Source organism: Athalia rosae, chromosome 5 (assembly GCF_917208135.1).
Source record: "Athalia rosae chromosome 5, iyAthRosa1.1, whole genome shotgun sequence".
NCBI lineage: Eukaryota > Metazoa > Arthropoda > Insecta > Hymenoptera > Athaliidae > Athalia > Athalia rosae.
Window position 1 is genome coordinate 14,375,536 of NC_064030.1, and position 13,213 is coordinate 14,388,748.

The 13,213-nt window shown below is 42.2% G+C and overlaps 1 protein-coding gene across 6 annotated transcripts in view; it reads left to right on the forward strand.

The window, feature by feature from the left end:
- Nucleotides 1–1,953: 1,953 nt before the first annotated feature.
- The window catches only part of LOC105684352 (potassium voltage-gated channel protein Shal), a 44,459-nt gene continuing 33,199 nt past the window's right edge, over nt 1,954–13,213 (forward strand). For all 6 annotated transcript variants that reach the window (XM_048656222.1, XM_012397640.3, XM_020851383.2 and 3 more), the window contains exon 1: nt 1,954–5,293. In XM_048656222.1, the coding sequence (XP_048512179.1) occupies nt 4,179–5,293 (1,115 nt within the window). In that variant the 5' untranslated portion in view covers nt 1,954–4,178. The remainder of the gene's footprint in view (nt 5,294–13,213) is intronic.

A 13,213-nucleotide genomic window follows, 5' to 3' on the forward strand; every position in this document is an offset into this window, starting at 1 on the left:
AAACTATGAACACTGAATATTGGTGTACGAGAAAACTATTCAAAAAATAAACATCGTCTTTATATGTAAAATTTGAACGCCGAGTCTCGCGACTCTTTCAACTAATTTTTGATTTCATCATTTTTTCTCATTTCAGATCCGAAAATTTGAATAAAAAGAAAGACCATTTCATCCCCTAATTTTTCTAGGTTTTATCGCTATCGCAATTCCATTTTATTCTTTCTCCTTTTTTTTTTTTTTTTTTTTTTTTGCAACACCGTAACCCATCCGCGCAATTCAGTGACTGCACGTTATGCCTCGTCATTCGCATGAATTTTTAGGTACAATCCAGCCGAGCACATAACGTACGTATATAGGTATATATCCATGTGTACGTATGCATACATACGCCGCACACGTACGACGCGGTCTATTAAATAGATTCGTCGTTGGCGAAATCAGATTCACATGCAAATTTTTTCAGCAAATATTCCGAAGCCGCCCAGACCAGCGTGAAATTGATGCGCTCATCCGCGCGGGGCACGGATATTCCGACTACCGTATCCCACGTACGTACGTACGTACGTATGTACAGGGTGGGCAAAATCTCCCGTGAAATTCAAAATCACGGGGATGTTCGTCGATCGAACGGGAATGGAAAAAAATCCGTCCGACGCGGACGGATTGCGTACTTGACTTATTGTTAGTTATCTTTTGCAGCGAAAACCGCGCGGGCGGTCGCTACCTTTCAATTTGAATAGCCTTTCGGTCGCCGACTACAGATGGCGCTGTTTTGACGTTGACCAATTACCGTAAATCCGTAGTAAACGGGACGCGTATCCGTCGAAACGGGTTTCTCCTGTCGACCGGCAACCCGCAATACGCGGTTATAAATATAAACCACCTAGATCCGCGTATTTTATAACTGTATACAGCGCGCATACGTACGTAGTAAATGTGCACGGTCCCCTATATACTATGTGGCAACAGCTGCACGTACATACGAACGCGTTATACTATATATTTGGTATCGTATACATACCGAAGTGTACGTATATGTATGCGTACGTACATATCGCGTATACGTACATCTATATACATACCTCTATATATATATATACTTGTACAGCTAGTTCGGTACGGCTCGGAGATTTGAAAAGCTCCGTGGTTCGGATCGATCTTGCCGACGGAAAAGCTCTCCTATCCTCCGTCTCTTTCCGAGCCGCGGGAAAAGCACCGGGCAGGCGACTCGCTCGCGCCAACCTAAATATATATATATACCCATGCGAACGTTATAATAACTTTCCCGTTCCACCCGTTTCGAAAATGGAGAAGGAAAAGATGAAAAAAAAAAAAAGAAATCGAAGAAAAATCTTCGTCGTCATTTAACGCGTTGTACACACGCGTGCGTGCATCGTCGTCGACGGGCGCGATGCAGGGGCGTCGATTGCATATTTTATTTTTTCCATTTTTTTTTTCATTTTTTTTCATTTTTTTTTTTTTTTCAGAGGATCGCTCAGAGTCCGGGGAGTTGCAGGTGGCCCGCTTTCGAGGATGGTTCGGTAATTAGTGGCGGCTTTGGGAGGTTTTCCGATTTTGTTTTCCCCCGGTTTTGCGGGGGCGGGGGGGGGGGGGGAGGGGGGGGAGACGGGTTCTGGGAACGGAGTTTCGGAGGCGTCGAGGCTCTCCGTCTTATCCGTGAGATTTCGGTCGGCTTTCCACCTCTCCGTCTCTCTCTGTCTCATCGTTGCGCCGACGGTTTTCCGCTCACCTGACGGAGCCGTCGGGTTACGGTGACGTCACGTCTCGCCCGTTGCCGTTGGCAACGGTGGACGAGGATACGATTTTGGACGCTCGACGTCGCCACCGGCATAGTTGGGTAAAAATCAATTTGAACCTTTGCCGAGGGATAGGTAGGTGGTGGTTGGTCGGTTTTAGAAAGTGGTGGTGGTGGTGGTGGTGGTGGTGGTGGTTGGTTTGCGTCGCGGCTGATATTCCCTCGCTGTTAGCACGCGCGCTTCTTCGTCGGGAATCTCTAGCGGGGCCAGAAAGCAGCCGGAGCTTTTTCTCAAACCGTCGCGCGTATTAGTCACGAGTCACCCAACTCGTCGTCGTGCACGCTCCTCGCATAAACGCGGTTCTCGCATAGGAGAAAAATCGTGCTACGTCGGGTGGTGTTCGAAATACCGGGGGGGGAAAAAAAAAAGGAAAAAAACAAAACAAAAAAACAGAAACAATCGCAAAAAACGGGGATCTAGAAAGCGAGGAAATTTCGGGGAAAATGGAAAACTGAACTGAAGGGAAATATCGAAAAGGAAAAGCGTGTCAAAGTCACCGGGGCAAACGTGGATCAGGCCCTGAGTTCGAAGCTCGAAAAGCTCGGACGACCGAAAAGCAAAACAAAAAAGGAAACCGGTGAATTTTCGTAAAAACTAGGGAAAATAAGGAGAGTGGCCTCGAAGTAAACGAGGATAACGATGAACGCGAGCCCTGGAGGATTAAAAAAAATCCTTCGGAGTTCGGTTTCCGGTAAAATGGGGAGTCGAGAATCAACGTGAGTTCGCGGATTTGAAAAAAACGGGGGGGGAGGAGGAAGAAGAAGTTGAAAAACTTTCTGGGCCCAGTGTTGATATTTGGGGTGCAAAAAAAAAACAAAAAAAATACGTGACAAATCAACGAACCTTGGCTAAACAAAACGCAGATCAAACGGGGACGAATTGACGTAATCGCCCGTCGAAATTGTCCCTCTCGTAAAGTTACGTGCGATGTAACCACCTTGTAATGTAGATACGAAGTGAAGTTGACCGCATAGGGGTTTTGTGCGGGTTGTGCGTGAAATCGTACGGGGAGAATGTATTGTGGTCTGTTTTTCGTGTCGTTCTAAGTGCGCGTCGTTTTGTTTTTGTTTTGTTTTGTTTTTTTTTTTTTTCTCTCCATCGCTCAAGCTTCGACTCCGGAGGAAAACGGAGGGGCACGGCTTACGCGAAGAGAAAAGGAATCGCCGAACAATAACCTTTGAGTTTCTCGTACACGGGAACTGCTCTGCTGTATTGATTGAATTCCGGGGCGCCAAAGAGGATGTAAACCGATGGTTATAATAATCGAGGAACGTCGAGGTGACGGTGATATTCCCCAGAAAAAAATTCGAACGGAAACGAATCGGGGAAGAAGAAGAAAAAATATCGTACACGCCATGTGCCGTGCGACACTCGTGAGATGATCACCTAGAACCGTGTGCGCCCACCCGAATATGAAAACGCAGGGGAAAACGTAACGCGGGTTCGAGAAAGAAAGAAAGAAACAAACAAAAAAAAAGAGGAGGCGAAAAAAGGACATTGAGAAACGGGACGAACCCCGAGGTCACCGTTTCAAGGGAGTGGTATCTGATACGCTGCGACTTGAAACGCCGACAAAAAAATCCTCAAAATTGTCACACGGGGATAAAGACGCTCTCAACTCTCAAGTTTTGCCTCGGTTGAATTGATCGCGTGCCTCGAAAAAACAAAAAAACAAAAAAACAAAAACAAAAAATAACGAAAAAACTGAGGGAGAGAAAAAAAAAAGAGGATATCAAAGAACGTTCAATGCCAAGCGGACCGTCGGTTTTTGATCGTACGTAAATATTTGCGAACACTCTTCGGAATGTAGAGCGAAAAGAAACGAGGCGAGGAGAAAAAAAAAAAAAAATAAAAACAAACAAGCGAACTTGAAAAAGCGAGCGGAAATGACGCGCGGTTGTCTTTTCATAATTTTCCCATCTCGTTTTCAGACGTTGAAAAATGATTGTGAAATTGTCACGAGGACGCGCTTTCACTCAAAGACTTTGTAGATGAGGATCGCGTCTCGCCCGTACGTGCGTTCGTGATAACGAGGTGATAAAAAAAGAAGAAAAACGGGAGAGCCGAAGGATGGAGTAAAATAAAATAACAAAAAAAAAAAATAAGAAGAAAAACAAAAAAAACAACGGAGCATCGGCTAATTTTCGACATGTCCGAAGCCGTTCGGACGTCGTGTCCGTTTGGATCGTCGGGATTTGTTGATTGTTTCGCGAAATGCGAACGAGCGATTGAAGGTACCGCCCGCGGAAGGTGTTAACCCTCCGTCCCGGGCCGCGGACGATCGGGACGATTAGATTTTCCCTAACAAATTCAAGTGGCAGGTTGCGACAGTTTGTCAAAAATTGAAGGAGTCAGTTAGCGATGGCATCGGTTGCCGCATGGTTGCCGTTCGCTCGCGCAGCGGCAATAGGATGGGTACCGATCGCTACTCACCCCTTACCTCCGCCGCCTATACCGAAGGATCGCCGGAAAGCCGACGACGAAAAACTCCTGATAAACGTCAGCGGTCGTAGGTTCGAAACGTGGCGGAACACCCTCGAGAAGTATCCGGACACGTTGCTGGGCTCGAACGAGAGGGAATTCTTCTACGACGAGGACACCAAGGAGTACTTCTTCGACCGCGATCCGGACATATTCCGGCACATTCTGAATTACTACAGAACCGGCAAACTGCATTACCCGAAGCACGAGTGTCTGACCAGCTACGACGAGGAATTGGCGTTCTTCGGCATACTGCCGGACGTTATCGGCGATTGTTGCTACGAGGACTACAGGGACAGGAAACGCGAGAACGCCGAGAGACTGATGGACGATAAATTGAGTGAAAACGGTGATCAGAACTTGCAGCAGCTGACCAATTTGAGGCAAAAAATGTGGCGGGCCTTCGAGAATCCGCACACGTCGACGGCCGCGTTGGTTTTCTATTACGTTACCGGTTTCTTTATAGCCGTGAGCGTGATGGCGAACGTCGTGGAAACCGTGCCCTGCGGTCACAGGCCGGGTCGCGCCGGTACACTGCCTTGCGGCGAACGTTACAAAATCGTGTTCTTCTGCCTGGACACCGCCTGCGTGATGATATTCACCATGGAGTATTTGTTCCGGCTGTTCGCCGCCCCGGATCGTTTCAAGTTCGTCAGATCCGTGATGTCGATAATCGACGTGGTAGCTATATTGCCGTATTACATCGGGCTAGGTATAACCGATAACGACGACGTTTCCGGTGCTTTCGTGACACTGCGAGTGTTCAGGGTGTTCAGAATCTTCAAATTTTCCCGCCACTCCCAGGGACTCCGTATTCTCGGTTACACCCTGAAATCGTGTGCCTCTGAACTCGGTTTTTTGGTGTTCTCCTTGGCCATGGCGATCATCATATTCGCCACGGTGATGTTCTACGCCGAGAAGAACGTCGACGGTACGAACTTCACGTCGATTCCCGCCGCCTTCTGGTACACCATCGTCACCATGACGACCCTCGGGTGAGTCGTTTACGGAACGTTGGAACGAGAAAAATTCGAATCCGAGGGAATTCGAAACGAAGAGTTGACGTTTCTCTTTGTTGTCGGTGATTCGAACAAGTGAGACGGATTATTGTCCCCACGTCACAGATTCGCGCCGACTATACTTGGCGCCTCCGAGCCAGTCGCAGCGGCAGCAGGCGGCATCGGCATCAGGCTGGCGCGATATACGTAGGGCTGATTTTCTGGTTATAAATAAAACTGAAACTTGCGTGGGGCCGTGAATTTTATGTTTTACAAGTATAAAAAGTCAGCGCGGAAACCGTTCCGTTACGCGACATAGTAAGTTCAGAGTGTGCGGGACAGGTATTTCCATGCTCTCGATGCACACGAGGGATTTTCTGGATAACCTAAAAAAAAAGCACAAAAGACTCGCTTCGATTCGCGGCTCGTTAATTTGCCCACGTTGTAGCCCAATCGGTCATCTATAAATAGTCGTTTATTATTAATATCCAGCCTCAGTTTTTCCTGTCCCTTCCAAATCCTGTTCGCAGAAATTATCATTTTTCACCTGCGGAAAATTGATCCGAGGAAGATAACCTATAAAAACGAATCGAGGAGATAACCTCAAAAAATCATTGCAATTCGCAGATGATTAATTTTTCCTTTTCGTATCCGAATAAATAGTCGTTGATTATTAATTTCCATCGAAACTTTTCTGTTTTCAACAATTCTTCGTACAGATTATAATTATCCACCTGCGGAAACGTAATTCGAAGACAATAACCTAAAAAACGAATCCAGGAGATAACCTAAAAAAATCATTTCAATTCGCAGCTGGTTGATTTTTCCTCCTCGCATCCGAATCGGTCACCTATAAATAGTCGTTGATTATTAATTTCCATCGAAACTTTTCTCTTTTTCACAATTCTTCGTGCAAATTTTAATTCTTCTCCTGCGGGAAATTAATTCGCGGAAAATAACCTAAAAAACGAATCGAGGAGATAACCTCAAAAAATCATTTCAATTCGCAGCTGATTCATTTTCTCATCTCGTATCCGAATCGGTCACCTATAAATAGTCGTTTATTATTAATTTCCATCGAAAATTTTCCTCTCCCTGCCACACTCGTTCGTACAAATTATAATTCTCCACCTGCGCAAAAGTTAATACGCGGAAAACGTTCAGTTTCCGTTTGAAAATATTACAAAATTTCGAGTATTATTTCTACTCGATGTTCCACTATCCGCCGAGGGAATCGTCGTCCGTAAATTGTACAGAGAGCTGAAAATTATCCTCGACGAAAAATTTCATATCCTATGAAAATAAACCGCGAAAATGAAGCGGCTTTACAGCGATCATTTCACCGGAAAATGTCCCATGTACGGATATAAGTAGGTGTAATAATAATCATGGTGATAATACTATAATACCGTACGTTTGCATTCCGGTCACTGGGTAAAGCCTTCCCCATTTCCCCGTCTTCTACGCTATTTTTTTTTTTCTCCTCTTTCTCATCTTCCTTTATCTATTTTACTTCTTTTTTTTTTTTTTGCTCTCATTCTCCTCACCCCATTTACCTATTATGATACTTATTTCTCTGCGTGAGCCGCTCCGTGCACGTTGTTGAAGTACATGGCAGTTACCTAATGTCCGCGTTTACACCTATAGCGTGAAAACGATTTTCCACCTTTTGCAGTTACGCCGTACGTAGTACAAAAGTAGAATATGTACATCCAGTCGGTTGGTAATCCTTTTTAACTACACATTGCACGACTCTCGAGTCGTCCGCACGTTTTTTTTTTTTTTTTTTTCGAATCTTCTGCAGAGAATCACCGATTAGCTTCCTTTCTTTGTACTTTTTTTTAATTTTTTTTTCTTTTTTCTAAGGATTTTCTTTCGCTTCCGCTTGTTATATACATCCACCGCAGCTGGGCGAGTAAATTCTCTTTGGTCAGATAATTTTTGCTGCGACGGTTTTACACGTAAGTGTAATAACGACTCCCCAACGGGAAGTGCTCGGAGACGAGAGCTTCAATTTTTCCTTTTCTCTTCTTTCTATTTTGTCTCTTTTTCGTTTCGCTGAATAGCGTCGAGGGAAACGTAGAATCCGAATTGTGCCGGATACATAATACAAAAGAGCGTGTAACGATATAATTTATTTTTGGGGGGGGGGGGGGGGGGGGGGGGGGTGTCCAACCGGTAAACCTGCACCCCAATTTTCTGCGATTTAATGTAATTATGTCCCTGCAGTGGCTGGTGATATATTACAACCCTTATCGATACGTGCAGCCGCACAAACCCCACCCGCCGTCGAACTACATAAAGGGAGAAAATTCTCTTTCGGGAGATTAGTCTGAAATGGGGGAATATAATTTTAATCGGTCGTGGTAATCGTAAACTTTATAATTACCATTTCCCCTTTAGTAACTGGATATACTTACGGTATAACCATAAATAAATTTGATATGATATCGTATTAAACTTACTTAAGTTTTTTTACTCTTCATTTTTTAACGATTATTCTTTTTCCTTTTTGTCCCATTCGCGATAATATGTTGTGCACCGAGAGCGAAAACGGCAGTTTTTCTCGAATACACTACTTTTTTTTACAGCGGAGCGAAAACGCTGGTTTTCACTTTGCTTAGGAGAAGCGAAATGGTATATTACACACCTAGGGAGCAAAGTAAGCTATTTCTCAGATCACATGTATTTGTTGGCTGAGACGAAGCTTCTTTATTTACTGCCCATGGTGTGTTTACCATTTTTTTTCTCGACGGAGGCGAAAAGCGGCAAATTCGCTTCGCTCAGCGGGAGGAAAGTTGCCGCTTTCCGTCCGGAGGGAAAGAAAATGCTCCTTTCCCTTCAGAAGGAGTGAAAACGCTCACTTTCGCTCCTCCCAACCGGTCAACGAGCATTTTCGGTCCGCTGGTGAAGAAAATTACCATTTCTCATCCCCACGATATTAAACGTACGTCGCTTTTTAGACTAAAGGGAGAAAAAAGGAAGAATTTGCTAATTTTAACATCCTTATAATAAACTCTTCACAAAATCCCATCAAATTTACCTTCTAATTTTCCACTGTATCCAGCAATTTCAGCACTATGGGAATTTTTCCTATTTTCATTTTGTTTTTGTTTTTTTTCTTTCTTCATTTCGGTTGTTTCATTATTGTTATCATATTCCGTCCAACGAATTGAGATCATTCCCACGGGATATAACGGTGGAATTTCTAGTGCTCCCTTTTTGAAATTAAGCAAGAGCGCTTGTGGTAAATGCCATTTTGAACGATAAAAGAAAGCGAGAGATAAAAGAGAAAAAGACGACTGAACGAAAAAGCGAGAAAAACAGAGAAAAATGGAACAAATAAAATAGAATGGAGAGACGCCGTTCAAATAATGAACTGCCCAGGACATGTACGCATAAAAAAAACTAAAAACGAAAAAAAAAAAAACACGTAACGAATGGAGAAAAACGAAAATTATTTTTCCCCTCCCCCACCTTCTTCCATTATAGAAGTAGAAATGTTGAAAGCATCCTCGGGCATATAAAGCTCGCTGGTTTCTCCCTCTACTTGTTTTTTCTTTTTGTTTTTTTTTTCAGTTTTTCTTTCACATTTTTGAGTTGGGAAAAAAAAAAAAATTATTATGATAACAAACGAACTTGCCTTTATGCTTTCAAAGTCCCTCTGCACTGCAGTTATACATATGTATATATACGTTGTATACGAGATTGCCTGTATGGAAAAAAAGCTTTCTACAAAAGCTCAAAAAGAAACGTCTCTAAAACTTTCGCTTCTTATTATTATGCTGACGGAAAAAAAATAAAAATAAAAATAAAAATTGCCATCAAATCTCGGTCAATTTCTAAACGTCGAAGAATTTCTCTGCGTAAATCGAGATTCAGGCATTCTTCATTCTGCGCGTTTTCAAATTTCTTTTAATCTTTGAAAATTGTTCCAAAAAATCGGCGATAATTTTCTTGAACTCTTTTATTGGAAAACAATTTTTTTTCTCCAGCTAAGCACGAATATTTTTTTTCAAGGAAACTACGATCGTGTGATAAAATATTTGGAACATGAAAACTCTCGTCCTGAACTGCGTAGGGTACCTGCTGTAAGGAAAAAACGGATATTGTCGTAGAAAAGAAGAAAAAAAAAACAAAAACTGTAACGAAAAATGAAAAGGTCGAAACAATCGATACCAAATCACCGTATTGCCCGGCTCTGTATTATACGGCGAACCGAACTCTTTTATATTCGTTGAAAGAATATGAAATATCATTTTTTTATCTACATAGGTGCATATCCATGGGCATGCATAATACATAGGTATGTAAAAATTCGTTGAAATGCGATCAAAAGTCACTTCACATACACGTACATATATCTGATATATGTTACATACCTATATACCTGTAACTCTGGGAACACGAGGGCAAAGTGGGGTGGTAGTTTTATCGTATACGTCGACGAATATTCTTCAGATATATATCCCCCATATATTATTCGACTACGTCTACATATGCGGAAACGAATTTTATCACTCTCTTATTTCAACTGAAATTACAGGTCCGCTTCTTACTTCGTTTTTTAACCCTTTAAAATTCATTTCATCTCTATTTCCGTCCTTTTCGAATCATTTTCTTTCCATCTTCTCTCGACTGTGTTTCTTCTCTTCTCTCGATTGAAATAAAAAAAAAAAAAAAGGAATTTGAATTCGCTGTCCGTAAAATGGAACTCAATATGCACGGATAGAGTGATTTTTCTTGACCACTTTCTTGAACAATTTTCCAAAACGAATTTTATGAATTTTTTTTTCAGCGATTTTGATCGACGTGAATATTGCTTATAGTATAATCTTCATAGTAATACGTAACGTGCGGTGAAATATAATTTTCTCATTCAAGGTTACGCGTGGCTTAATTATTAATTATTCTAATTTTATTATAATATTCCGTTCGGCGGGATATTATAACTTCGGATACCCGCTTCATTTCATATCCTATTTAAACCTCTCCAAAGCTTTTTCGAAAGAGGATTTACTCGTCACTTATTATTGCACAATAGACGTACGTAACTTCGTTGTATTTAATAAAAAGAAAAAAAAAAAAAAAAAAAACGAAACGGAAGAAAAGCTCCGGTGACTCGACTCCCAAAGCTTTTCTTCATTTACTGTAATCAAAGCCCCCCCCTGACACGACGAAACGTGAAAACTGGAATCTGATTCCGAAATTATTTGCGATCTTTTTTTTTTTTTTTTGGACACGTTTTGAGTATCCAATTAATTTTTTTTCCAATGTTCACACTTTCCATCGCTGTGGCTCTGGACGGAAAAAAAATTCTCGCATCGGGCTTGTTACCGTATTCACGTCATGCAGCTGGGGCTTTTGTTTCCTAATTCGGGGTGGCGCTTTTTTACCGTTCCATATACAAAACTAGCTAACTACACTAAATTCTCGTGTTTAATCCACCCTCGCTACCCTAGATCTATTTTGTCGAGTATATTAGAACGGGGTCTCTATGTAGGTGGTAAATAAAATCTATGTATATATAACTTACGCGTGTACAATACAGAGATATGTAGTCGGATTTCTGCGATACATAGGCGGGGCCCGAGCGGCCACCTTTACCCTCACGATATGATATAATACGAAGGTAAACGTATACTAGGTATGTACCTGGTTCAGGAAAGCACAAAACCGTAATATATAGTAAAACTTTGGCCCCGATCCAAGCTAAACATTTCAAAGGTATCGTGGTCAGTTTTTAGATCGTCGCCAAGTAAACATTCCCTCTCCCTCCCGACGTATTTAAGCTACAAATTCGCGGAGTTCCGAATATTATATCCTCCTCATTTCCCGCGGCCGCCCAGCCCTCCCCCCCCCCCTTTTCTCTCTTATTTGATTATTCATTTCCACGTGATGCGCGCGTTATACAGATCCCCTCATTTTCGGATCTCTTTACGGAAATGGAACTTTTCATCCACACGAATAAATGCTCACGTGATACCCACGCGGAATTCTTGTTACAGTAGTGTGCGGATGAGTTTTTTTTTTCGTTCATTTTGTTGTAGCGAAATTTTTATCCGTCCATTTGTTGTTTCAGTTTTGACAGTGCGGTGACAGTGCGATAGGGTGAGGCGACGAAGGGTGTCTGGAGTCTCGTGGAAATGGCCCGAGGGTTGAGGAAGGCTTATTTCCATTCGGTTCTATAAATACACTCTCTGCTTCAAATTCAGATAAATAGTTTGCGGCGATAACAAAAGACTCGATAAACTTGCGAGGAGAAAAGTTAGTTGGTGTCAGGTAGCACAAACCTGAAACAATCCTCCCTGAAATTGTTTGCCTGATTTGTTTGCATCAATTAAATCTTGTGCTGCCTGAAACATCAATGTCGATTAACTTGCTAGCCTGAAACATGAATTTCGACAAACTTGGTTGCTTGAAACATCAATTTCGATTAACTTGCCAGCCTGAAACATGAATGTCGATGAACTTGGCTACCTGAAACATGAATTTCGACAAACTTGGTTGCCTGAAACATCAATTTCGATTAACTTGCCAGCCTGAAACATGAATGTCGATAAACTTGGTTGCCTGAAACATGAATGTCGATAAACTTGGTTGCCTGAAACATGAATGTCGATAAACTTGGTTGCCTGAAACATGAATGTCGATAAACTTGGTTGCCTGAAACTGATGATTCCATGAATTTTGTCAATTAAATTGAGTGTACCAATATCAATTGACTAAAACTAGTTTCCCTGAAATAAAGTATTCTGAAAGATTTTGTTGATTCAACTGAATTTGTGTCGCCTTAAACATGAATGTCAATGGAATCAGTTCCCTGAAACTGATTTTGAACATTCAAGTTGCCTGAAACACAAATTTGACCGAACTAGTTTCCCTGAAATAAATTATTGTGAAAGAGTTTGTTGATTCGACTGAATTTCTGTAGCCGGAGCCATGAATGTCAATTAATTATTTGTCTCAATCCAACGTTTTCAAAAATTTTGTCGACTTAACTGTGCTTTCGTTTCCTGCAATACAATTCTGACTGAAACTAGTTGCCCTGAAACAAATGATTCGAAAAGATTTTGTTAATTGAAATAAATTGGTGTGCCGGAACCATGAATGTCGATTGAATTGGTTTCCTGAAATTGTCGATTCAATTCCAGGATTAATTGCCTGCCTGAAACTAGTTGCCCTGAGACAAATGATTCGGAAAGATTTTGTCGATTGAAATAAATTGGTGTGCCTGAACCATGATTGTCGAATGAATTGGTTTCCTGAAATTATCGATTCGATTCCAGGTTCAATTGCCCGCAAAACAATTTTGCCTGAAACTGGCTGCTCGAAAGACTTTGACTGAAAGCCGCGGTCTCTAAACAAACGATTTTACCGATTCAGTTGATTCCACCAACAATAAACTTGAGTCGCCTGAACCGGAAAACTTTGTCGACCGTACGTGAACCAGATATTCCGTCGTTCTAAGCAACTATTTTTCAGAGTGATCAACCTTACCGCGCCACTGCTGACCTCGGTATTCCTTATCGCATACCGATATCAGTTTGCTCGCGCTCCGTTTATTTTGTATTCAGACAAACAATTTGTTCGCAGAATGCGCCCGGCCCGTCTACCATTATCTACGATGCCTCGCAGTTTCCTCGCAGGTATTTTCAGCCATTGTTTCAGGCTATTAGTATTCGCGTTTCTGTCTACCGGGAGATTTTATACCATCTGCAACGTATAATACGTCATGCGTACCGTACATACATCGAGCAGTCTGCGAGTACGCGATGAATTTCTGTAGTTTCTGTTTACGAGTGTAGGACTAGTCGCGGTCGGTATAAAGAGCAGAGGGGCAGGTAGACGTATAGAATTGCTTCTCGTGTAGGGTGTACGACGGGGGTAACCGTTAATCGATAAGAACGTGGCGCA